Source organism: Martes martes (genome assembly GCF_963455335.1).
Source record: "Martes martes genome assembly, chromosome: 3".
In the NCBI taxonomy this organism is placed as follows: Eukaryota; Metazoa; Chordata; class Mammalia; order Carnivora; family Mustelidae; genus Martes; species Martes martes.
Window position 1 is genome coordinate 147,914,117 of NC_137890.1, and position 24,351 is coordinate 147,938,467.

Consider the following 24,351-nt stretch of genomic DNA (forward strand, 5'->3'; position numbering starts at 1 on the left):
TCATTTATGAGCCTAGAAATCTCCACAGAGGTACCTATAATATTTTTGACCAATGTCCTTACTACAGTTTAATAGCTGAAACCTTTCCATTTGAAGCACAGGAGACAAAGATGAGAAAAGAAGGACTTCTGATAGGGAAAAGAGAACAAGTGCATAGCCATTATTGTTCCTCTTTGAGATTTTTGGGGCGGGTGGGTAGGGGGCTGGGTGTGAAAAATGAGGGGTAGAGGGAGCAGAGTTGTACCTGCACTTTCCAACTAAGTACATTTGTGTTCTCTGGATACATCTTTGATTCCAGGGAAGGGGAGGCTACAGATAGAGGAAACCAGGGCAGAATCAGATATCCTCTACCTGGTCTCCTCATTGCAACCGGGGCAATGGCTGCCTTGCGTGTTTGGGCTCCTACTGCAATAGAGCTGAGTTTACAATGGCTTCTGCACTGAGTTATAAGCATCTCCTGCTTCTCTTTTTTCTCTGTTCCCACCTCTTCTACCCACTCTTCAAAACCTTTCTGCCTCCTCCTGAGTGACTGAAACTGACAGGTTTCAGAAGCCACTGTGTTGCTGTGACCCAGACAAGCCAGTTCCCGCATCTGAAATAGCCTGGCTTAGCTATTGTTCCATGGCCTATATACGTGATACAAACCATTTCTTTCTTTAAAAAAAAAAAAAAAATACAACCACTTAACCCTTCCCAATCCAAGATTGCTTCCTCTGTTTTTTTAACTATGTTTTAACTTGGATGAGAAATGGTTTTGCTTTTACAAATGTTCATGAGGCTCATGTACATCAGCCCCTATTAAAAGGTTTTTAAAGGAATCCTAATAAAAATCCCTTTGCACAGACATTCCGTTTCCCACCTCCTGCTGGACTTGCACAGTCCCATCCATCAGCAAAGCATGGTTGGGGTCTTCAAGTTGTCCCAGAGGCTTAGTCTGGAAATAGATCCCGCACGGCCACCCTAGAGGGCGCACTGTTTACATTTTCAGAGAGTAACGAGAGGGCGCTTGCTCCCAGGCTCCATAAAAGGGGAGGAGGCGGATCGGTTTCCTTCTCTCATTGAGAAAGAGGATTGGAAGGCCGGGCGTATAAAGCCTTGCGGAGAGCGTGAAACAAAGCAGTCGGATCGGAATTGGACTTGGGAAGCGCGGTGTGGAGTCAGGCGTAAAACTTGTTAGAGGGGAGTAACGAGCCTGCTCCTCCAGCCGCTCGTCTGCGCGGCGCTTCAGGAGTTCCCACCAGCTTCGGGTTGTATTTTTATATCTGCTTTTTATAGACAGAGAAGTATCTATTTTTCCTCTTAAGAGAAAATTCCTGTTCCAAGAGAAAATAAGGCAAGATCAATGAAGGAGAGAAGAGCCAGCCAGAAATTATCTAGTAAATCTATCATGGATCCTAATCAGAACGTGAAATGCAAGATAGTAGTAGTGGGAGACAGTCAGTGTGGGAAAACTGCGCTGCTGCACGTCTTCGCCAAAGACTGCTTCCCCGAGGTGAGTGCGGCCGGCCGGCCGGGGCTCGGACGAGGGAGGGGTCCGCCGGTGGGGATCCCCCCGTCGGGGGTTGGGCTTCTCCTCGCATTGCCCCCTGCACCCGATTTTCTTCTCCTAAGCAGTCTTTCTTACTACTTTCCCCCTGGTGAGACTGCCGGGAAAGGGAAAGTGAGCTGGAACGTTTTGGGGACGCGTCTGCACATTCCGCTGTTAGCCTCTGAAACTTGTTCGGTCCTGTGTGCGGAGCCCGGGTTGGGAGGTTTGGATCCTCACGCTTGGGGAGCAGGGCGGTGCGGGTGATGAGGCTGGGGTTTCAGAAAGGGGCCGCGTGTCTGGCGTGTGGGTTTTTTTTTTTTTTTTTTTTAATCGGGGAGTGAGGAAGCGATTTTCAGAGGGTGTTGTGCGGGTGTCGTGCTTTGTAGATAATCTCTTTGCCCTTTTTCCTGTCTCTGTCCATTTTGTTTGTCCAGAATTATGTCCCTACAGTGTTTGAGAATTACACGGCCAGTTTTGAAATCGACACACAAAGAATAGAGTTGAGCCTGTGGGACACTTCGGGTAAGAGAGTCCTCGGACCGCGTGGCGCTGGGGGCGGGTTTCCAGCAGCACCGGGTGCGTGGCGGGTCTCGGGACCCCGCGCGGCACGCTCCCAAGCACCCAACCGCGCACCAGCCGCGCACTCTGCGCCCCTGGGTTAACTCGGCCTTTTCCGAGGGATTCCCGCGGTCCCTGCTGGGTGAACGTTTTGTCCCTTCTGGGTGGGGTGGGGGACGACGACGGGTAGGGGGGAATGGGAGTGGGGAGAGAAGGGCGCTGTGTGCCCGCCGCGTGACCCCGCGGTGGAACCGCTTGTAGCCAGGTGGCCGGGGAGCGGCTGGCCCGGGGGGAGGGGAGGTCGTTCCCGAGTCGCCTGTGAGCGGCCAAGGTGGCCCGATGGGGGTGGGGGGAATGCGTGCGGGCCTCAGAACTGCCGGGCTCGCGGCAGGCGCCCCTCCAGGAGCTAACCTGATGACTGTCGGAGACGCGGGGAGCGCAGCGGGAGTGGTGGGAGGTGGGGGAGAATCCCCGAAGCGACGCAGTTACGTGTGTATTCAGCGTTTCGGGGGGGTGGAGAGCAACGTGAGCGCAGGCAGCCGCGGCGCTCGTGACGCCTACAGCCAGGAATGCGCTGGTGGCGCGGGCAGCAGCCGGCGGAGCGGTCGCCGGCCCTCGTCTCCGGCCGCCCGCGCAGCCTCGGTGCGGAGCCGCAGATCTGACGCCCCTCGCCAGCCCCAGTGATCACGTCGCACCCCGCACCCCCACCCCGGCCCTCGCCGTTCTTTCCTGACCTCCTATTTCATCACCCTCTGCCAGCCTGCGAGGCCGCGGGCAGTGCTCTTCGCCTTTGACCTTTCTGTCCAGTTGAATTATTGGCGTCGTGGTGAATTATTTTCAAGGGTCCGGGGTTCAAGGCCGGGTTATCGCTTTCTCTGCGCCCACCCACCTACGTAGTGGGCGGTGGTAGAGAGGACCGGTACCCCTCGGGGAGGTTCCCAGCACGCGGCTGTTAGGGATCTGGCCTGGGTCTGGTTTGGTGGGGGCGGGAGGCTCCACCTGGAATCTCGGGCTGGTACCCGTCCCCCCCCCCCCCTGCAGTGCACGGAGGATCCGAGGGGGAGGGGAAGAATCCCGTTTCACACAAGGGTGTCGCCTCTGGAGGAGGGGCCACGGGGAAGGCCGGGTGAAGGCCCCAGCGCTGGGGTATGGGAGCTTAGCAGGGAGTCGGGCTGCTGCAGGTGGACCGAGCCAAATCCCGGGTGAAACTAGCGAGGAGGAGCGCGCAAGTGCCAACATGCAGCCGTTGCTGTCAAGCAGGGAGGCCCCCAAGGTGGACCTGCGCCCAGGTGGGAGTGGCCTCGTGGAGGTGCTTCTGGACTGTGCGAGCTTCCCACAGCCCCGGGTTTTAACTTCTGGAGCCCCGGGGGAGGGGGGAGGGGGGAGGGGGGAGGGGGAGACACACGGGATTAGAGAGCAAAAGGAAGGCACCAGACTGACAGGGTCGCCAGAGGCAGTCCCTGCACAAAGGCAAAGGAGAAGTCTCGCACGAGCGCCTCTCCATGGCCGGTGCCAGATGCGCATAGTGTTGCAGTCGGAGGCGCTGAATTTGTTTCCACCCGAGAGTCAGGCTCTTCCTCAAGCTTGGCCAAGGGTAGCAGAACCAGAACCTCACAGTGTTTTGTACCGGGGTGTGCACGCACCGTCTAGCGACTACAGGCACCGTGTGGATAGACAGAATGGAAGTGTTTTTATTTATTTATTTATTTATTTATTAATCATTTTCAGTAGTTTCTATTACCGGAATTGTTACATAGCCTGGTACTTAATTTTCTCTAATTCCCAGACATACCATGACATTTGTTATGCCTGGAGTGCAGGACATCTGATACGGTACCAATAATTAGCGTCAGTACTTAACCCTCCCCAAGCCTGTTTGGACCTAATGCATAATAAGAATTACTTAGGCATGGGGTCTGTAATTGATGTAGTGTTGATAAAAACTCATGTTCAGATCTTAGCTACTGGTAACCAGGGATTTCTCTGTGCAAATCCTTACCTCCCTGAGTCTCATTTCATCATCTGAGAAAAAGATACAGAGCTAGACAGTGTGGGATCTCTCCCAGCTCTATGCTTCTTGGCCTTAGTACACCAGACAGGCAAGTTCTTTTGTTGACAGGGACCTCCATGGGCTTCAGCTCTGAGTCCCAGTGCATCTGGCATCCCATCCTGGGGTTTTTCACCACCTCCACAGCAAGCCAGGTTCTGAACCGGACCACCCCTTCCTGGTGGATTTAGGAAGGAAACTCACTTGGGTAGGGAGGGGACGTGGCTGGGTTTATAGGAATGTTGGTCTTGCCTTCCCTGTGTCCTGCTTCATGAATCACAGAAATTAGATTAGGCTACCAAAGGGCTAAATTGACATTTTTAGAAGAGAAAAGGCACATTGTTTTTTCAAAGGCTAGAAAACAAACAATGTGGTCAGTTTACAGTTGGAGGCTATGCTTCACGTGTGCAAGTAAAAACACTTAGATATTCTCAAATATTTAATCCATGCCTGAGAGTGTGTAGTCCTTGCACACCTAACATCATGCCTTTCACACAGTAGTCACGGGGTAAAATCTGTTAAATGAACAAATGAATAATCATATGCATAGTTTCCAAGGAGATAAGATTCTCTGACATGTATTACCTCTGAATTACCTGTGCACAAAGAATGGCAACTTTATAAACACTGTCTTTCATCAGATTAAGGATAATCACCTGAAATGAAGTCTGTAGTGAAATAATCACTGGTATTTTTATTTAATGAAACAAAACCTATTCATGTTTAACTAAAATATAAAGGTTTTAAAAAACCATGATTAAGAAAACATCACACTGCAGAATTATCCAGTAATGAAATCTTAGTCGGAATTTAGGTTTATACAAATGGGGGGAAAAAAGGCATAAGGGAATTATTTAGAATCCTGTTATGCTGTTTGTGAGGTGAAATGTTAGTTAAGCACCATCACCAAACACTTGTTAAATTCTGAGAATTGATTGTTTCCACCAAAAATGGTTTATCATCCGTGAGTGAAAAACATCTAGCAAGAACCATTGTATCAGCTATGATGCAGATATGATAATCATATTAAGTACCAAACATTTTTCTACTTCTTCTCAAGGTTTTCATAACAAATTTCTGAACAGCATTATTTTTTGACAAATATTTGACATTTTCTTTGCCCACTAAGACATTGTTTAGTTCAGGTTGTGAAAATAATTGCATATGCCTGATGGCCTCTTGATACATTGATTTTTTCCAGGTGCTGTCAGTCTCACTCGAGAGAGAACATTCCACCCAGATTTGTTCTCTGAAGTCCTACATGTCAGATTTTTCTTCCCTTCTAGAACTCCCTGAAAGTTAATGATTAATAAGAAAACTGAGGTATGCCTCACTTCTCTTAGGAAGAGAGAGAGCATAAATATTGTCCTTTACATGGTATTCACATCCTGTCTAGCGTCCTAGCAGAGGGGCAAACATTTAAGAGATGGAAGTAGTTGTCTTTTGTGGCTTCTGTACTTGAACAGCTTCTCAGTCAGGGGTCTCCTTTCCCCCTCAGCAGTCATGCAATTATGCATGGGCAGAATTGCTACTTTGGGTATAGAAAAGAACATCAAGTGGAATTAGGACATGTGGGGCCTTTTTGCACCAAGAGAAGATAATTCACTCCCCACTTTCTGAGGCACAGACCTTAACACTTTCCACTCCCCTCCCATCTTTGCACACCTACTATGAACGGGCCCTCTGCTAGGCCTTAGAGATGCAGTGTTAATTTATAGTCTCGCCCCTAAGAGTCATACAGCCCTGGTGGGGCAGAGTGGGGAGAAAGAAGCTCTCCCTGCCTAGTGTAGCTGATAACCAACTTATGTTGAGCTCATTTTGTTGGTCCTTGTACCCAAGGGCTCTGTCCCACCTGGTTGCAGTGTATTTCCCTAGTCAGTAGTCCTTAATGCTGATGCCTCCTTTAGATCCTGCTCAGGTAGGAAACAGGTCCTCCTTCCCACCCGCAAGGCATCCACCAATTAAATCAACCACAAATGGCAGTTTACCACTTGATTTCTTATAGCTTCTTGAAGTTAGTCCAGCTGCCCCCCAAAGTAAACAAAACCTTTTAAATAATGCCACCATAAATTCTCTAAAAGGGGATACTTAAAGGTAGTCTTTGGATGCAGATCTGTCATAGTCTGGGCTTTAATGAGAAATAGACTACCTTTTCATCGACGAGGTGACCATTTCTATTACTAGTTGTAGAAATGCTGGTATTGACTTTTCAGATACACTCAGTGAGTTCCTGCAGAACAATGGGTAATGGTTTCAACATTTTGAAGTGATAAGTGAGACCAAAGTAGTTCTGATATCTTGTGTCTCAAAATGTGCCACATTTGCCAGGCACAAGCAGTTTGTAGCATGAAGCCAAATGCCTACTAATAATAGGAACTTAGTCACTTAAGGATCACCATATCTTTTCCTAAGTGATTTGATTGCGGTGTAATTTCAGCACACGTGATTTAGGGAGTAATAATCATTCATGCCAGCTTTTAACCAGTGCAAGTTAATGCACATTTCATTTAAGGTATATTATTAGTTATATAATACTCAATTCGGCTGCTAAAATTCCCCCACAATAACTATGCTCTTGCCTCATGAACACTCTTGAATCTTGTCATGGTACAAGCTGCCTTTTAGTCCGTGGGTGCTAAAGTTAGCACTTCCTGTGTTTTTAGCATAATTAACAGAGAATGTAGTATTCTTTAAATCTTAACACTTGAAGGAAAAGGGAAAAAGAAAAATCTCAATTACCCTTGGCCTGACTTTGAGGACAAACTCCCATACAAACCAGTCATTGCCTATTACATTTGTACCTTACCCACCACATTGGAAGAATGGTCTTCGTGACAAGCACTGAATTGGAAATATTTCTTAACAGGGATAGACGTATTTCAGCAGTGTTGAGGATTAATACATAGTTAATCCAGAAAAGCAGCTTCAAAAGAGTTCACTGGTCCCTTTTTTTAAAATTTAACATGTGAATTGGCCAATCAAGGCAGGACCTGTAGAAATGATTACAAAACCAGTAAGTGTTTTTTAAGGTACTCTTTGTGCAGGAATTCTGCTAGATGCTGTGGGAGCAGGGGCAGGGAGGGGGCAAAGCAGTTCTTGCCTTCAAGGTACTTATTGTCCCTCCAGTCCTTGGAACCTTAGTCTTTGTTTTTATAGGGGGGTGACTCCAGGGATTCAAAAGCCAGATTTCTGTCACAGAAAGAAGATCCAAAGAATAGTTGAAGGCCACTGGGTCCGCCCAGGCCCCTGACTGGTGACTCATTCTCCTTGAAACCCACCACAATTCTTTCCTTATCTCTAGAAGTTGACTCAGTTCTTAAGACGTCTTTAACATCTCTCCCGCTTGAAAACATGCCTGCATTTAATGGCTATCAGTGAAAACAAGATTCTGAAAGCTGAAGAATTCTCGCTTAGATTAATCTCATTAGAGAAAGGAAGAGGGCAAGAATTTCCAAAGGAGCCAGAGAAGCAGGAAGACTTGTGACTCTCAAGGGCAAGGGCAAAAATGCAGAAAACCAGTTGGATTTTAAGGTGGTGATGATCCCTAGCAGCTTTGAGTTTCAAAACCAGTCTCAATTCAGTGTTCACCCTGAAACTCTGTAGGAGATGCAGATTAAAGCAAAACAGCTCTGAATTTGTGTGGTGATTTTCAATTAGCAATATATAAAACTACACTTGGAGATTTGTCCACCATGTATTAAAAGTATAAATTCCCTTTCTAATTCTTTATCTGTTTCTAGACCTTTTAAAAAATCTCCTTTAGTCATGTTTTCTCCCCTCCCAATCTGGTTTCTTGCTAAATTGTACATTTCCGTGAGGTGTCCAGCTTGAAATAACCAGATGTTTCTTCATTAATCCAATTCTTGCATGTAGATATGACACCAAGGACCAGTAGTTTTCTCCGATTAGCTCATGGTGCCTGGTGGGCTGTGCCAAATGAATGAGTTGTGCCTTGGTCATTCTCTGAGGCCCTTGAAACATCTTCTCAGTTACGATATATTAGCAACTTCACTGAGAGACCCCCTTGACAAGACAAATTTCATCGGCATGGAATATAAGCTGCCTCAAGGTTTATCAGGTGGTGTGCTCGTTGGTTTTGAAAACACGGCATGTGGCAAGGCAAATTCATGCATGGGACTCTCTTCCAAGGAGTTGGGTGCTTAAGTAATATATCAGAGAATCTTCCATCTATTACAAAATGATAATGTAAGTTTGAAAATACCCGTCAACACTTAGACTCTGAAGTTCTGTGACCTGCCATAGTTCTACTTGAAGTAAAATATTTTGAGTCTTCTATTTTTTCAAGTATCTCAATAAGATTAGGAATTTAAAGCTAAAGCTTTATTCAGAGCTCAAAAACAGCAATCATTTCTGCCTCTTTGACTTTCTCTCCAACTGTGGACCTGCATTGCCCCCAGAAATTGAAAATATTGATTGTATTTTTATGGCAACACAGAAGTACCCTCAAATGTTCATAAAAATCTGTTCATAATTCTTACTAATCTGAACTTCTAAAGAAATGGAGGAAACAGCGTCCCTGGGAATGTTGGTTTGCATATTTATGAACATGGTGCTTAAAGTGCAGACTACTTGAGAAAATAATTCAGCAGAGTCTTCTGCTAAGTCAGACACAAAAGTTCTGCCCAGGCTTGATTCACATTCTTTCTTTCTTTCTTTCTGTTTTTTTTTTTTTTTTTTTTTTAGGATTTTATTTATTTATTTGACAGAAGGAACACAAGCAGGGGAAGTGGGAGAGGGAGAAGCAGGCTCCTCACTGAGCTGGGAGCCCGATGCGGGGCTTGATCTCAGGACCCTGGGATCATGACCTGAGCTGAAAGTAGATGCTTAACTGACTGAGCCGCCCAGGTGCCCCTTGGTTCACATTCGTTAGATGATTGCTGATTGGAAGCTTTCACTCTCAGTAGAGACGGCATGAGGAAATGGAATCTGGTAATAATTGGGTGGCTCCTGTAGGCTCATAAGTTAGCTGCTGTTTGGTACAGATGTTCTCTTGCTGGCCACTAAAAATACCAAAGGTTAATGTATTTTCTCTGCCAAAATCACGCGGTATTCCCAGTATATTGTTCTTGGTAGGAATTTCTTATAGGAGATGGGGAAGTTTTTCAATTTCAGTTTCAAGGAAAGGGAGTGGCGTTTATGAAATACTCAACTAGGAGGGTTTGCAGCTCTGAAACTCCTGTAAAGCCTCAGTGTTTGAACTGGTTTTGCAAAAGGTTCCATAAAGCCTCCCTTTTGGGCATGAATCTTCTTACATATACATTTAATTATGGACATATATGGCATGTACTATCTTTGTGCGAGGATGACTGAAGCAAGCAGCTATGCGTCTCCGAATTAGTTTCTGGGTGAGGCACTTTGTGACTATTCTTGGGCTGGAAACACTGCTGTCACCCAGAATTAATGATCTTGAAGACAAAGATAATTAGACCTGAAGTTTCAAAAGCGTTTTAGAACTTTGCTAATGTTGGCCAAGCCTGAGGAACTCGGAGAGCCCCCAGTACGCCCTGATTCTGGTCTACCCAGAGCAAAGCTCTTTGACTCTATGGGGCGGGGGATGGACACATTTTACATATGTGCTGTAGTTGTGTCTTGACAGTACAGAGTTTTCTGGCGTTTGCCCTTTGGTGGTCTGAGAGGTGAATTAGGAAGGACTTTGGAATAGCGCTGTGTGCTTAGAGTTCCGTGGAGTGGGGGAGAAATGCAGCATCTGGGAATTCCATAGGCATGGAGCCTGGTGCACATGCTGAGGGAGAGTTGTACTTGACAAGCAAAGCTCGGTACCCGGACTAACTGAACCAGGCCCTAGCACATTCTTGGGTAGCAGAGCACCGGCCCTACGGTACTGCCCTTTCAGTTCGGTACGTCCTTACTTACAGAATGTGAGGCGCCCTTCCTTGTGTTGGGTTCAGTCCTGCGTGTTCCCTGGAAGCTTGTCATGTGCATCTCCTGAATCTATGGAAGTTAAGTGTTTTGCTGTTTGGCTTTATGGGATGTTTTAAGACTTTTCTGGAGGGTTGTAGGAGTTCGAGGCAGACACAGTCCTTGTCCTCGGCTTGCTTTCGGTTCCTCCCTTTCATGTCACTTTTGCCTTCCCACATGGCTTGCCACTTCCCAGGGGCATTCTTGGAATTCCTCTTCTTTTTCCCTTGGCTGGTGAGTTATACCACCATGCATGCCAGTGATTACACCCTGCACTCTCCAGCTTTGCTTTTCTTACTCTGTGCAGTAGCACGGGCTTTATGGGAAGAATAGGGAAGAATTCAGAGTGTTTAAACAGAGCAGACACTGTCAAATGACACAGGATTTTTTTCCTTTTTTTTTTTTTAACTGAAGGCCCCGCTTAGCTGATGAATTGTTATGAGTTTTTCCTGGTAGAACAGTTCTCTATAATTCTATATTGTCTTTTTTTTTTTTCTTTACTACCAAACAATAGAGACAGATCTTTTTGATCCGAGAAGTTTTCACCTGAAGCCTATCAAAAAATAAAATTAACAAATGGCCTTTTTATTTTTAATGACAAATTATTCTTGTAGTTAGTGGTTAGACAAATTACGCTTATAAGTAATAAAGGTGGGGATCACTTTTATTACCACTCTTGGACACTTGTTGATCAGAAAGTTTTGCCGTTCATTAGCAGAAGTAATAAGATCAGATCAAAGTGTCATTCCTAATTAGATCTTGTTAAAGCTCCTAAAAATTATACCTCTGTACCTCACCAAGCAAGGTAGTTTCCTTCTCAGGAACCTTTACATACAAATATATTTTCATTCAAAATACTAAGCCCAATAAAAATAAAAGTAGAAACAGACCTCCATAGGAATTCGGTTTCAGTTGCAAACTCTGTTTTCATTTTCAAGTCAGGCCAGTGTCTACATTCTGCAGATATATGGATATACCTACTAAGCACAGAAGCCAGCTCGCTTGATAGTACTGTAAGCAGGGGTCTCCAGGCTTGACTGAGGCCTGAAGACAAAGCTGGATCCTCTTTGTGGCCATATGCTGGGTGGGGGAGGGAAGCCGGGTTCACAAAAGGGAGAGAGGGTTATTCTCTGCAGCCCCATGGTGACCCGAGTGCTGAAACCATTCCTCTAGATTTTACAGTAGTCCCAGCGTTAAATATCCTATTTTAGCACCTTGGTAGTTCCCCAGATGTCTTTCCTAATTTTGTATTGGGCAAAGATGGTCTCCATCGTTAGGTAGAGTACTCTTTGATCCGAGATCAGTGGTGAGTACTCTTATCCAGTCCTATGTCTTCCTGTCCTGAAAGCACCTGGAGCTGCCTTGTCTCTGAAATTGAGGTCTGATTCAGGCTGCAAAGTAGCCCACCATGGGTTAGTTGCATTTTGTAATGTGAGTGATTACCAAGAAAGATCTCTGAGGCCTTGTTGGCCTCCTGACCACTGGCATTGTTGAAGAGCTGTACTTTATGGATTTGGGGTCATGTTCTATCTTGCCAACTTGGAAAAGCAGAGGAAGTCCCCGTGTAAGTGTCTGGTATTTTGGATTTCCACTCTGCCATCTGGAATCTTCTGACTCTTGTGTTTGGCAAGAGACTTCCTAAATGTTTAGGGAAGAAACTGTGTCAAAGTTGGACTTTGGACCGAGAAGCCAGAGAGGCTGTAATGGAACTTCACAGAACAAATACAGAAATAACCATAATACTCAGAAACAGTGATAAGCCACCTCATTTCTGAGACCTCTCAAAAATGTTTGAATTAGTGAGCTGTTTGTGAATTACTCTCTTGACCTCAGAATTCTTCAAGTGGCTGAAAAAGCAGTCACAACTTGTCAGAGACAGCTTCTTTCCAGTATGCATGCCTTAATATTTAAAGTGACTTGATTTTTTTTTTTTTTTAAACTCTAAACCCTTTAAGCTTTTGGAAAATGTCTTTGAGTTGTCGGTCTCTGTTACACCAGAGCCCTGATTCCAGATGTGAGTAGGGAGCTACTGTAGCTTGTGAAAAATTCTGGCTTAGATTCCTTCCTGGTTCCTAGAACATTCCCATCTTCCTTGTAGACACAGCCGGCTTGAGGTTGTCATGACCTTCCTGAAAAGCAGCCAGTGAAAAGGCCACAGTGTCCGTGGGGTCAGGTAGTGAGCTACGGACCCAAGATAGAGTGTGCACCTTGACTCTAGTAACTTGGAGATCTCCAGAGCAGCCTCCTGAAAAACGTTGATTTGCTAGAATTGTAAAGGATTGTTTTAAAAGCCTCTTCAGTCGCTCTTCTCCTGACTTTGACGATGGAGATTTGATTTCTCGGGCAACAACGTGGAATGTTTTTCTGCTGGAAATGGAAGGTGTTGTCAAAATGAAATTGTTTCAAAACAACTTCAGTAGCTTAGATTTTCTTTCTCTCTTCTGGACTCAAATGTGTATGCATGTGAAACGATTTTCACATGATGGCTTGTGAAATGTCAGATTACGGATTCAGTATACAGAATATGGATGATGACTTCCTTAAAGAACAAATAACATCGGCAAGCTGTGTTTAATTTTGTAGCCCCACCATTTTATAATAATTGACTTCATGTAATGGCCCATCCTTTGGGATTCTTAAAGGAATAGAAGAGATTTTTCTAAATGATGAGATAGTTCTGGGGTTGTTTTAATTGGGTGGTAACTTGAACCTTTCGGGTACCCTGGATTTAGCTTGGGCTGAGATCCTTCCCTCTCCGAGATGGAACTGTGAAAAAGGGACACCATCCAATATGACATTTATTGCATTCTTTGGTTGTAACAGGAAGAGAGCCCATATAGGGTTTGGGGGTAAGTTTAAGTGAGCAAGCTCAAAGATCAGTGGCTTATCTAAACTTGTAACTTTGCGATAGGGTGGCTTTGTGTTTGCTGCAGTTCTCTTTGCAGAGCTGGCCTTTTCTTCCCTCCCCCACTCAACGCCATCCTGTTTTCAGAGAGATCTGAGTTCTGGTCTCCTTCCCAAGAAGTAGCGCCATTTATAGTGCTTGCTACCACTCAGCTTATAATAGCAACAACACAAACATAACCATACCATGATTGATGCTTACCATCCCCCCTAAGTGCCAGTCCCTTCTGGGGTTCATTTAATCCTGGATCGATACTGTTGTCATCTTCATTTTAGAATAGAGAATCAAAAGACACAAGAGCCCTGAATCTACCTTGCCCCCCCTTCAGGGGTGGAGGTAGATTTGCGCCCCAGGTCCCCTGACTATTGATGCTTCCGCTCTGCACATCACCCAGGTGCCGTTAGGGACTCGGGACTGTGCAGATTTCAACCTAAGGTCCTGGCTGCTCTCCTTGAATTTGAGACAGATACCAGTGAGGCTTCATTGTCTTCTGGTAGAAATGGAATATATTACCACTGGGCTTTTGCTGGTTTGCATTCTTTTCTAAGATTAGAAGAAGTAGGAATGGGGCTATGTGATAGTCAAGGGATCTAGCTCAGAAGGGCAGAGTTCATGTATGAGGGATACATGGAATTTTGATCTGAAAATGTGTGTCTCTTTGTTCCTTCTCAGGTTCTCCTTATTATGACAACGTCCGACCCCTCTCTTACCCGGATTCAGACGCTGTGCTCATTTGCTTTGACATCAGTAGGCCAGAGACTCTGGACAGCGTCCTAAAAAAGGTAAGTGCTGGGGACGAGGGCCCAGTTCAGTCCGGCCCATGTGTAAAATAGACACGGAGTGTTGGCTGGGGGGCCCCAACAGTCTGCTTAATACCATGCCTACGTATTTCGTAATTAGAAGATTGAAAAAAACCACTCTCATACCATACCAGTGTTTCCACACATACATGTCACAAGTTTTGGTGATGAACCTGTGTAAGAGTTTCTTTCATTTTAAGAAACAAGATACCCTATAAAGAGCCTCTGTGTTTATCCTTTGGGCAGAAATGGTGCAGCTAAAAATAATGATACTTGATTACTCTGAAGCATGTGTCTTCTTTTTTCCATCTTTCCTTTCCCCTATAGTTTGCTCCTTAGTTTACAGGTTTACATTTGACCTCAGCTTAGTGAAATGAATGCAGTAACTGCCCTTTTAGTAAAGAAGCTGTGCTTTGGTAATGATGTTAGTTATTAGAAATAGAACTATCACAGGGGGAGGGGAGTTGTGTTTACAGACATTAGACAAAGTGAATTGTGATCAGAGAGCAATCATAGAGTAATAAAAACAGGAGTTATAAACACGTGAAAGATAACATAGCTAGTTTCTGGGGGTTCATGAGGTTCAGTAGGTGGAGAAGGGCCCTGAGCAAGATCAGGCTGGAAGCAGGAGGATGTCGGGAGGAAGGGGGCATGTTGCAGGCTGGGTCACAGATCTCTCTCACAGATCCTGGGGAGACCAGGGAGGAAGGCAGGGTGTTTCTGGGCCTCCACCAGCCTAGGACTGAACCTCCTGCTAGTCCCAGAAGGCGTGTGCGTGTCCATGCATCAGCATGGATTAGCCATTAGCTGTTTTCTCAGTCCTGGCCTGGGAGCTGGGAGGTTTCAGAATCAGACCCTTCTGTAATGCACTCCCCACCCCCCCCACCCCCCACCCCCTGCCCCTTGCATTGAGGCTTAGGCAGAGAATGTGGTTGAGAGCAAGGTAGTGTTTTCCTTATCTTGCCTGTTTTTGTTAGTTTACATTTCCCTGTTAGACTTGCTTGTCTTAGGTGTCATTAGGAAATTAGGATTTGGACGGTGATGCAGTCGTTCCTCACCCCTGTCTGTTTACCAAACATAACAAACACAGTTAGCTCCGGGAAGGATGAATTTCTTAAAAGATCAAAGGCTCTTTTTAACTCCGTTCAATTTTCAGTAATGTGTTTTCTAACGCAAATAATGCTAATGTTTGTCAGATTCGGGCAGGAATACACCTTTCCTGTCTTCAAGGCTTGTGAACAGTTGCTAGACATGCAGAGGGAGGCCAGAGTCATTACACAGCCGAAGAACAGCGTAACGACGTGTCTACGGCTTGTCTGTAGATGAAAGAGATTGCTTATTTACTGGGATTTTCACTTGATCTAGTATCAAGTTATGCATAATTTATGATGAAAAGCGTTGCTCTTGTTTTATTTTGCTTTTGTCTTCTGAGACCTAATGAATAGTGACTCTGGCCTTAGAGATATTAATGAATGTGTTTTACATTTGTGTGAAGTTTAAGGCTCATGATAACCCGTGCTGTGGTTTGTCTTGATTAATTGACTCTTTAAGTCCTTGAATATCAGAGAGTTTCAAGTGACATAAAGCAGGATAGATCTTTTCATTTATTTATTTATTTTTTTTCAGTTCATCTTCCGGTTGCCATCTAGCAAGTGGTAGATGCTTCTAAATAACTCCAGAGGAAAGGAAGGGAGGAGGTAGTTGGTCGATCAGTTAGGCTCTCGTGGAAAGTGAATTACTTCCTTTAGTCTGCCCAAAGTACACGTCTGGACCTGGAGATGTCCCCTCAAGTGGTCTTTTATTTATTTATTTTTTTTAAGATTTTATTTATTTATTTGACAGAGAGAGATCACAAGTAGCCAGGGAGGCAGGCAGAGAGAGAGGGGGAAGCAGGCTCACTGCTGAGGAGAGAGCCCGATGTGGGGCTCGATTCCAGGACCCTGAGATCACGACCTGAGCCGAAGGCAGAGGCTTTAACCCACTGAGCCACCCAGGCGCCCCTCTAGTGGTCTTTTAAGAGAGTCCCGCAGGATGTCCTTCTGTTCTAGTATTACATACATGGCTTTGTCACCCTTGCTCTTCTGTGAATTCCACAACTATGTCTTAATCTTTTTAATGACCACAGTACCTAGTAAAGCACATGATGCATAATTGTATGTGTGGTCTGGGAGAGCCGGCCTGGGTCCTGATATCCACCCTCCAGTCCCCCTTCTCCAGGAGCCAGAACTCTCCTGGGAATGCTCTGAACCCCTGACTCCCGTCCTGATGGTCATCTCAAGCTTGAGGAAATGAAACCACAAAAAGCTGTTCGCTCTTAAAGAGGACAATTGGAATTCCTTGCTAGGCATTTCTGGAGGTTCTAATAATTCTGGTTAGGTCAGGCGACAACTAGCCAAGTTGGACTAAATTGAAACATTTAACAACTTAATGTAATTTAAAACTAACTTAAGGGCGTAACAGCCATAGGACCAGATGCTTTCCTGAGAGCTCAAAAGATGGGCCTTCGTAAATGTCATGGTCTGTGTTCTAGTCACTTGGTGGAGGGTGTGGTTTTTTTTGTTGTTGTTTTTTGAAGATTTTATTGATTTGACAGAGACACCAAGAGAGGAACACAAGCAGGGGGAGTGGGAGAGGGAGAAGCAGGCTTCCCACCAAGCAGGGAGCCCGATCGATGCTGGACTCAATCCCAGGACCCCGAGATGATGACCTGAGCCAAAGGCAGACACTTAACTACTGAGCCACCCAGGCGCTTGAGTGAAGTTATTAACATTGTCTCCTGTCCCTGATACGTCACTAGAAATTTGAGCCCATGGTGGCTGTTCAGTCCTTGATGGAATTCGTGGATGCATACCTGTGCTTGTGTTGACTCTACCTTATTCCCAGCCTTCCATGCGGGGAAATTCCAGCTCAGTGTATCTGAGGATATAGTTGTTTGTTAGAATATATAATTACTCGTAAGGCACTTTTATCTTTCAGAGATACCCTAATAATTAAGAAATTAATGAAGCTACCCCCAGCAAGTCTCTTGCAGTAGGGATGGATTATGAGTCACAGAGAAGGAGAATAGATAATATACATAAGTGTTCCCTAATGGGTCCACTTTAAAAAGTAGTAAAACTTTGGGGCGCCTGGGTAGCTCATTTTGTTAAGCATCTGCCTTTGGCTCAGGTCATGATCTCAGGGTGCTGAGATGGAGCCCTGCATGGGGCTCCTTGCTCAGCGGGTAGACTACATCTTCTCCTCCCTCTGCCCCTCCTCCCACTCGTGCACACATGTGGGCATGCTCTCTCATTCTCAAATAAATAAGGAAAAAAGTTTTAGGAAGTAGTAAAACTTGGGATGCCTGGGTGGCTCAGTCAGTTAAGCACCTGCCTTAGGCTCAGGTCATGATACCAAGTTCTTGGAATCAAGCCCTGCATCGGGCTCCCTGCTCGGCAGGAAGCCTGCTTCTCCCTCTCCCTGTCACTCCCCCTGCTTGTGCACTCTATCTCTCTTGAAAAATAAATAAATCTTTAAAAAATATCGTGAAATTTAATCTGAAAGATACTGAAAGATAAATGTGCATTTGCTTCTTCATTTGAAGTGACGGTGTCTTTTAAATGTTCTTTTTGAGTCCCGTTCCCAGTGTTTGCCAGTGGAAGAGTTGTTGACCAACATATAGATGCCTTTGTTAATATATAGATGTACTTTGTTAATTTTCATCTTTCTCCTCTCTGCCTGTCCCCATAGTGGAAAGGTGAAATCCAGGAGTTTTGCCCCAACACCAAAATGCTCTTGGTTGGCTGCAAATCTGACCTTCGGACAGATGTCAGTACCTTAGTAGAGCTCTCAAATCACAGACAGACGCCGGTGTCCTATGATCAGGTATGTATGTTGTCAGGGTGCAAATGTGGTTTTTGAAGAGTGACACAACATCATTCCTAAGAAAGTAAAAGTAGCTGCTCTTCTAAAGGTTCAGCCAGGGGTCAACTCCAGGTTGAATAAAGGCTCTTGAGTAAGATGGAGAATGAGTGCCCCGTGTTGGGATGGTGACATCTGGAGAAACAGGCTGGCGATTTTGTGCCTCTGCCTTTACAGTGACCATCAGAGCCCCCTGTGACAGCCCATAGCTCAGATTGTGAAGACTGCAAAGTGATGTGGGGCAGACAGGGGCTTGGCTGAGGTGTTGATGGCGGTTATGCCTGGCCCTCTCAAAAAACTTCTCGATATTTTTTTAGCAGTTCACTTTATATAAGGATTATATAAGGATAGATGTGTATGCATAAATAAGACAAGTTTGGGGATCATCTTTCAAAATGTGAAATGCCCTGTCATTGAGTAGGGTAATCACATGATACTTGATTACTGAGTATATAAACAGTGGGTCATATTCTGCCCTTTGTCTATCTCTGCAACTCTCACTGGGTTTAAAGTTAAATAGATCTAAGAGATGATGTGGTCAGATTGGTAATACTCTTTGAGAGACGTAATCTTACTTTACACTCAGCAGTACAATCAAATACTTAAGGAGGACATGGCCAGTGAAAGTAGAACTCTCCATAAAACTGTCTTCTAGAGATTGATCATTTCTGTAGGCGTTTCCCCAAGTATCTCAAAGGGAGGAGGATCACTTCAGACGTTTATTCTCCTGCAACTTAAAACCAGAATTAAAGAGAGTTAAAGTTAACCAGCTAGAATTCTCCTTCGTATTCATCATTTTAAATGCTGCAGTCATGTTTGTCTTACGTGTCTAATTAATAACAACCTAGTTCCTTCAGTAAGTCATTTTGGTCCACACATGCTTATTACTGTCTACACCTTGTCTGGTCTGTGTTTAGAATGTCCATATGTTGTGTTTCCCACAGTTCTGGATGTCACAACAGGGTTACTCCTTTTGGGCCATCCATTTTAGAATGGGTTCCAAATACCCTCCCCTCCCCCTGCTTTTTATATAGCCTATTCATGAGTCTTGAGCACCATTTACACTCGAGAAATCAGACTTTCACACCTCTGGCAAGTCAAGCACTATCTATTGAGTAATGATAATTGAACATCTTAGGGGACTGAGTCTTGACTGCAGATATTTATGAAATGATTTATTATTAAAATTTATTATAAATAGGGGTGCCTGGGTGGCTCAGTTGGTTGAGTGACTGCCTTCAGCTCAGGTCATGATCCCAGAGTCCTGGGATCGAGTCCCACATCAGGCTCCCTGCTCCCTGGAGAGTCTGCTTCTCCCTCTGACTTTCTCCCCTCTCATGCTCTCTCTCACTGTCTCTCTCTCAAATAAATAAATAAAATCTTTAAAAAATATTTATTATAAATAATCAAAATTTTTAAACCGAGCGGATTTCTTTTGCAGCGACACTTGGGAAATGCAGTTCGCATATTAGAAATTTTTTGCGCCGCACTGTTACTTTGTGGTATCGGGAAGACACTCTGTAACTTACCCCCAGGACTTACTGTTGATTATGATGGCATTCTTTTGCTTTTCAGGGGGCAAATATGGCCAAACAGATTGGAGCAGCCACGTACATCGAATGCTCAGCTTTACAGTCAGAAAATAGTGTCAGAGACATTTTTCACGTTGCCACCTTGGCATGTGTAAACAAGACAAATAAAAACGTGAAGCGGAACAAATCACAGAGGGCCACAAAGCGGATCTCACACATGCCCAGCAGACCAGAACTCTCTGCGGTTGCTACGGACTTACGAAAGGATAAAGCAAAGAGTTGCACTGTGATGTGAACCCCCAGCCCGTTGTCTTTAAGGAGGACAAGGACGCCTCGTGTAAAGAACACAAACCAGAGAACAGAAAGGTGACACCTGAATGACGTGCACAGCCAGAGTCACATATTCTGGAGGCTTAGGAGGTGTTGGAAAAGAGGCTCATCTTTTTGGAATCCTGTCCTTAGGTTCGGCATGTAGAACAGGTGGTGACGTGAACACATGGAAGGGTTTGGAAGTGTGACTTGAAAAATAGGCCAAAAAAGAGAGATTCACATGGGCTAGAGGTAGATAGGAGGAACACGAGGACCTCCCCGGAGAAGAATGACGCTCTGAATGGTGCTTGCGTTTTTGTTTTTCTTCGTTACAGTCTATTCATGGATCTCTACTTTGATTTGATTTTTAAATGTTTTAATCTCCTTTACAGAAAAGTATATATTAATATACCGTCCTCATTGGGGAACTGGCACTGTGACCTTAGCGTTTAGTTTTCTAGAGGATGTGATCTAATTTCCTCCTAGCTCATCATTAAAATGGAAATTGTATCAGGACCCATGGGATATCCAGAGGAAAAGTTGGGGAGGCTTTTTGAAATCTTGCCTTCCTGAAGATAGCTGAGCAAGGTGGTTCCAAAGAAAGGCTTTTGGAGTCTTGCAAGATACGCAGACCAGCACTACAGAGATCAAAGAGATCAACTAGAAAAAAAGTTGTCCGTTTTTATTCAGTCTGATGGTTCTGTTCATCATTGTGATTGTCATGAAAAAGTGGTAAATTGCTCAGTGTGATATTTTTGTGCACTGTTTAGAAAAGAGGGTGTGTGATTTCTTTTGCCATCATTGATGAAAATGCAAAGTCAGAGAAGAGGTGTCTTGGTTTGACGTCCTAAAATGATCCAAGGGGGGAAAATAATGTAGGTACTATTTTCGCCTGAAGAGATGATGAAGGAATAGTAGCAGAAAGCACAGTTTGTGAGGAAAGCTGTCTGGAATTCAGTCACCAAAAGTACAAAGCAAAAGGCCTGTTAATTTTGGGATGAAGCTTCGGAAGTTGACAGCATCTAATGATCTCTTGGTGTATTTCAGTTTCCTTTAAAAGAACAGCTATAAGAGAAGGACCCTCTTACCCAAGCTTTAGAGAATCCTTAAGAGGAAAAGTCTGTGATGTCAGTCCCGACGCTGTACTCGGGCATTTCCAGAGAGAGATTGCTAATCATCACTTACCCAGACTCACCCAAGGTCCGTGTTCAATACTTGATTGCTGTTGTTACATCAAATAATCAGCATTTAAAAGAGTTTACAGATATTTTTTGACCAGTTCCTTTTAGAGCTTCTTTCAGAGTAGAAACCAGATCTGACCTGTTTATTGTTGGCGCTTGTTGAAAACGAGCTTTCTTTCCAGTGATAAAGCTTCATTTTTGAAGTGTTGAAGCTGTGCTCCCATTAAATTGTGGCAGGAGAAGAGATTAAGGTAATTACAATACTCAGTTCTTTGTCTCACAAGCACTTTGTTTTGTCTCTGCAAGAAAATACCATTCTAGTCATTTCCCACGAAGTACAGACGTTTTACCAACAGAATATGCTTTGGTCGATGCCACATTATGCTTTGGGCAGTGTTACAAGATAGCTGGCAAGTGCTTTCTGTATTTAAATATTGTAAAGAGAAAAATAAGTTATAACTGTTAAAAGCAGAACTTTCATTGCATTTTTTTAAATGTTGAAGTCACTTTGTATGTTTGTTTGGTCAATGTTTCCGCAGTATTTATTAAAACATACTTTTTTTTTCCTTCAAATAAAAAAGTAACCATGTCTTTGTCTAAATGTGATTCGTCTGTTATTATCTACTTCCTGATTTAACTGTTCGGTTTTGTTTAGTAGACATGATGCGGGCATCTGGCCTCACGTTTTTTTGAAGTAGTTGGCTTTGAACTCAAAAGTTCTGAGTTTCTATCCCCAGAAAGTTTCCTGGGGATAGGAAAATCTGCCTTGATGAGAGGTTTTCATGAAGATTTAAAATCACAAGAAGAAAATGGGGTATTATCAGAAGAAGTGATATGATCATAGACAAAAAGAGCTAGGACACTGCATAAAATTAAAAAATAAGGAAAGAGGGGCACCTGGGTGGCTCAGTGGGTTGGGCTGCTGTCTTAGGCTCAGGTCATGACCTCAGGGTCTTGGGATCGAGTCCCGAGTCGGGCTCTCTGCTCAGCGGGGAGCCTGCTTCTCTCTCTCTCTGCCTGCCTCTCTGCCTGCTTGTGATCTCTCTGTCATATAAATAAAATCTTTAAAAAAATTAATTTTAAAATTGTAAAAAATAAGGAAATTCCTTGAACTCGTGAGTAGTGAGAGTGTGATACGGTCTCAGGCCTGGTTTGCGTTTCTGCCTTTGGTCCCCTTCCCCATACCCACCCCCAGCCTCAGTCCCTAACCCAGCCAACACCTTGGATTGCATGTTCTTCACAGAGGCCAGTTGTGTAGCTGACCCAGGACCTAGCTATTAACAATTACAGGGAAGGGAAAAAAAGGCAGAAGGAAAAAATGGCCTTGTTTGTGGTAGCAACATCTCTGAATAACACAGGGAAACAATATAAGCTTCTCCAGTGACCTGAGAGATGAAAGCATGGAATAACTTCGAAAAATCTTGGCACATGAGTTCCGCAGAAATGTCCAAAGAGACTCCGTGTAGGACTTCAAAACTCAGCTGTTCTTTCTGTATAGCTAAGTCACTTCCTATAAAAACTGCATCCTTGTGGCTTTTTAAAAAATTTTTTTTTTCATTTTTTTAAAGATTTTATTTATTTGTCAGAGATCACAAGTAGGCAGAGAGGCAGGCAGAGAGAGAGGGGGAAGCAGGCTCCCCGCTGAGCAGAGAGCCCGATGTGGGGCTTGATCGATGTGGGGCTTGATCGCAGGACCCTGATACATGACCTGAGCTGAAAGCAGAGGCTTTAACCCACTGAGACACCCAGGCGCCCCATCCTTGTGGCTTTTTAAAAAAAAATGCCTCTAGCAATCTTTGAGGTATCGTTACTTGCTTGGAAATAATTCTCAGAAGCACAAAGGAGGGGAAATCCAGAGGAGCTGGCATCAGTGAACAAATTTAAAGAGCATTGACAGAATAGGATAGCCTTATTAAAAAAAATTGAGAAAGCGTGAAGAATTACCGAAAATGTAACTCATTCTTGTCAGTAAGCAATAAAGGAAATAAAAGTACTTTCCTAATCCTTGGTGTTGAGTAACTTCTAGGCTTAATATCTAAATCAGGCTTGCAAGAAACATTTCTGAACAGTGGCAGGCACAGAAACAAACACACACACAGCTGAGGTTCTGCTGACCTTGGCAGTATTTTATAGGTTGTACAGTAATGTTTCCCTCTAGTGAATTGTTCTTTTCCAGTGGCTTTAATTTGCTAAACCAAAAAGAAAAGTTTGTCTTCAGCCCCGGGCATATATGCCTGCCTTTTCTCCTCTGACGTTTTGCTTCTGCAAACATTTATTCTAAGTGTTCTGTGAACATTCCTTTCTATTGATTAATGATCATGATTAATGCCTCTTTAAATACTGAAAGGTGATTTTCAAACTTGGAGTGAGACTTTAATTGTGTCTCTCTCACTTCTATTAATCTTTTCCAAGAATAGTTGCTTAGAAGATTCTGGCCTTTTAGAAAATGTGCCTTAAGTGCAAATTTAGGAAGAACCCAGGGAATTATTTTTTATTAAAAGGAATTAAAAAAATAAACCCACCTCATTCCCTTAAGACTCCTGAAACTCTGAAAGCTTCATAGCCTCTTTTTGATAAGATTATTTTGACATTAGCATTCTCTTTTTTGAATCGCCCCAATTTTTATTTATGTCATTCTTAAATTGGCCACATATTTTTGGGTACTTACTATGTGCCTAGCATTTTCTAAACTTGGAACATAATCACAACTAAAAAAATCTTTGTCCAGAGAGGTTACAATCTAGTAGAGGGCGACAGGATGCACAATGTATGGGTGTGATTTCCATCAATATTAACTGAACCGAAAATGCTGGGTTGGTGGTGAACACTACGATATGTACCCAGGTACACCAATGCAAAGAGCTATCAATGTTCCACGATGTTTCTATATATAATAATGATGGTGCAAAAGGAATTTTCAAGTGTCGTAACAGTTGGAGTCCCTTTATGGTGATCGAGGAAGAGCAATGTGAATGATGGTTGCCAGTCATCATTTTAGTTCTTGTACAATGACTTAGACTTCTGTGACTAGTTAGAAGACCTGTAGGGGAAAGGATCATTCCCATCTGAACCTAAACAGCCACAATCTGTTATAAAATGTGCAGGCATTGTTAGAGATCTGTACTTTCTTTCTGTGAAGTCTTCATTTGTTGAACATACTGGAAAAGTGAAAATGAAATAAAGTTTGAGATAAATGGGAAAAAAAAAACAATTACAAAATGAATCTCGGGAGATTACAAAATTAACTCAGGAGGTATTTATGATAGCACTTTGGGTGAAGAACCCATTCTTTACCTAATGTTGAATATAAGCATTTAGTAGGAGTCTAAAAAATCTTTGAAAGTATCACTAACAGTGAATTCTAAAACTCTTTGTCTCCGAACCCACTTGGGAACACAGGAAACATTCGAATGAACCTTTAAAGCAAAAAAAAAAAAAAAAAAAAAAAAAAAAAAAAAAAAAAAAAATTGAGGATTGGCAAAACGAATTCACTCTTTGGGATTGTTTGTTTTCTTTTCAGGTTTTGTTTCTTTTGAGGGCAATCATTAGTGCCCTTCTTCCGTGAACACTGAAAGAAAATTTTGAAAAAGGATTCCACAATGGAAATGAAAATGAGATCAGTATATGGTCCCGCCTATCGTCAAAGTAATA

General features: G+C 43.8%; 1 protein-coding gene across 1 annotated transcript; it reads left to right on the forward strand.

The window, feature by feature from the left end:
* Positions 1-1,116: 1,116 nt before the first annotated feature.
* On the forward strand, positions 1,117-21,298 carry RND3 (Rho family GTPase 3). The gene is made up of 5 exons (XM_080798422.1): positions 1,117-1,492; positions 1,963-2,050; positions 13,651-13,760; positions 17,508-17,642; positions 19,254-21,298. Exons 1-5 carry the CDS (start codon positions 1,343-1,345, stop codon positions 19,503-19,505), a joined length of 735 nt encoding a protein of 244 aa, XP_080654548.1. The 5' UTR covers positions 1,117-1,342; the 3' UTR covers positions 19,506-21,298.
* The last annotated feature ends 3,053 nt before the right edge of the window (positions 21,299-24,351 follow it).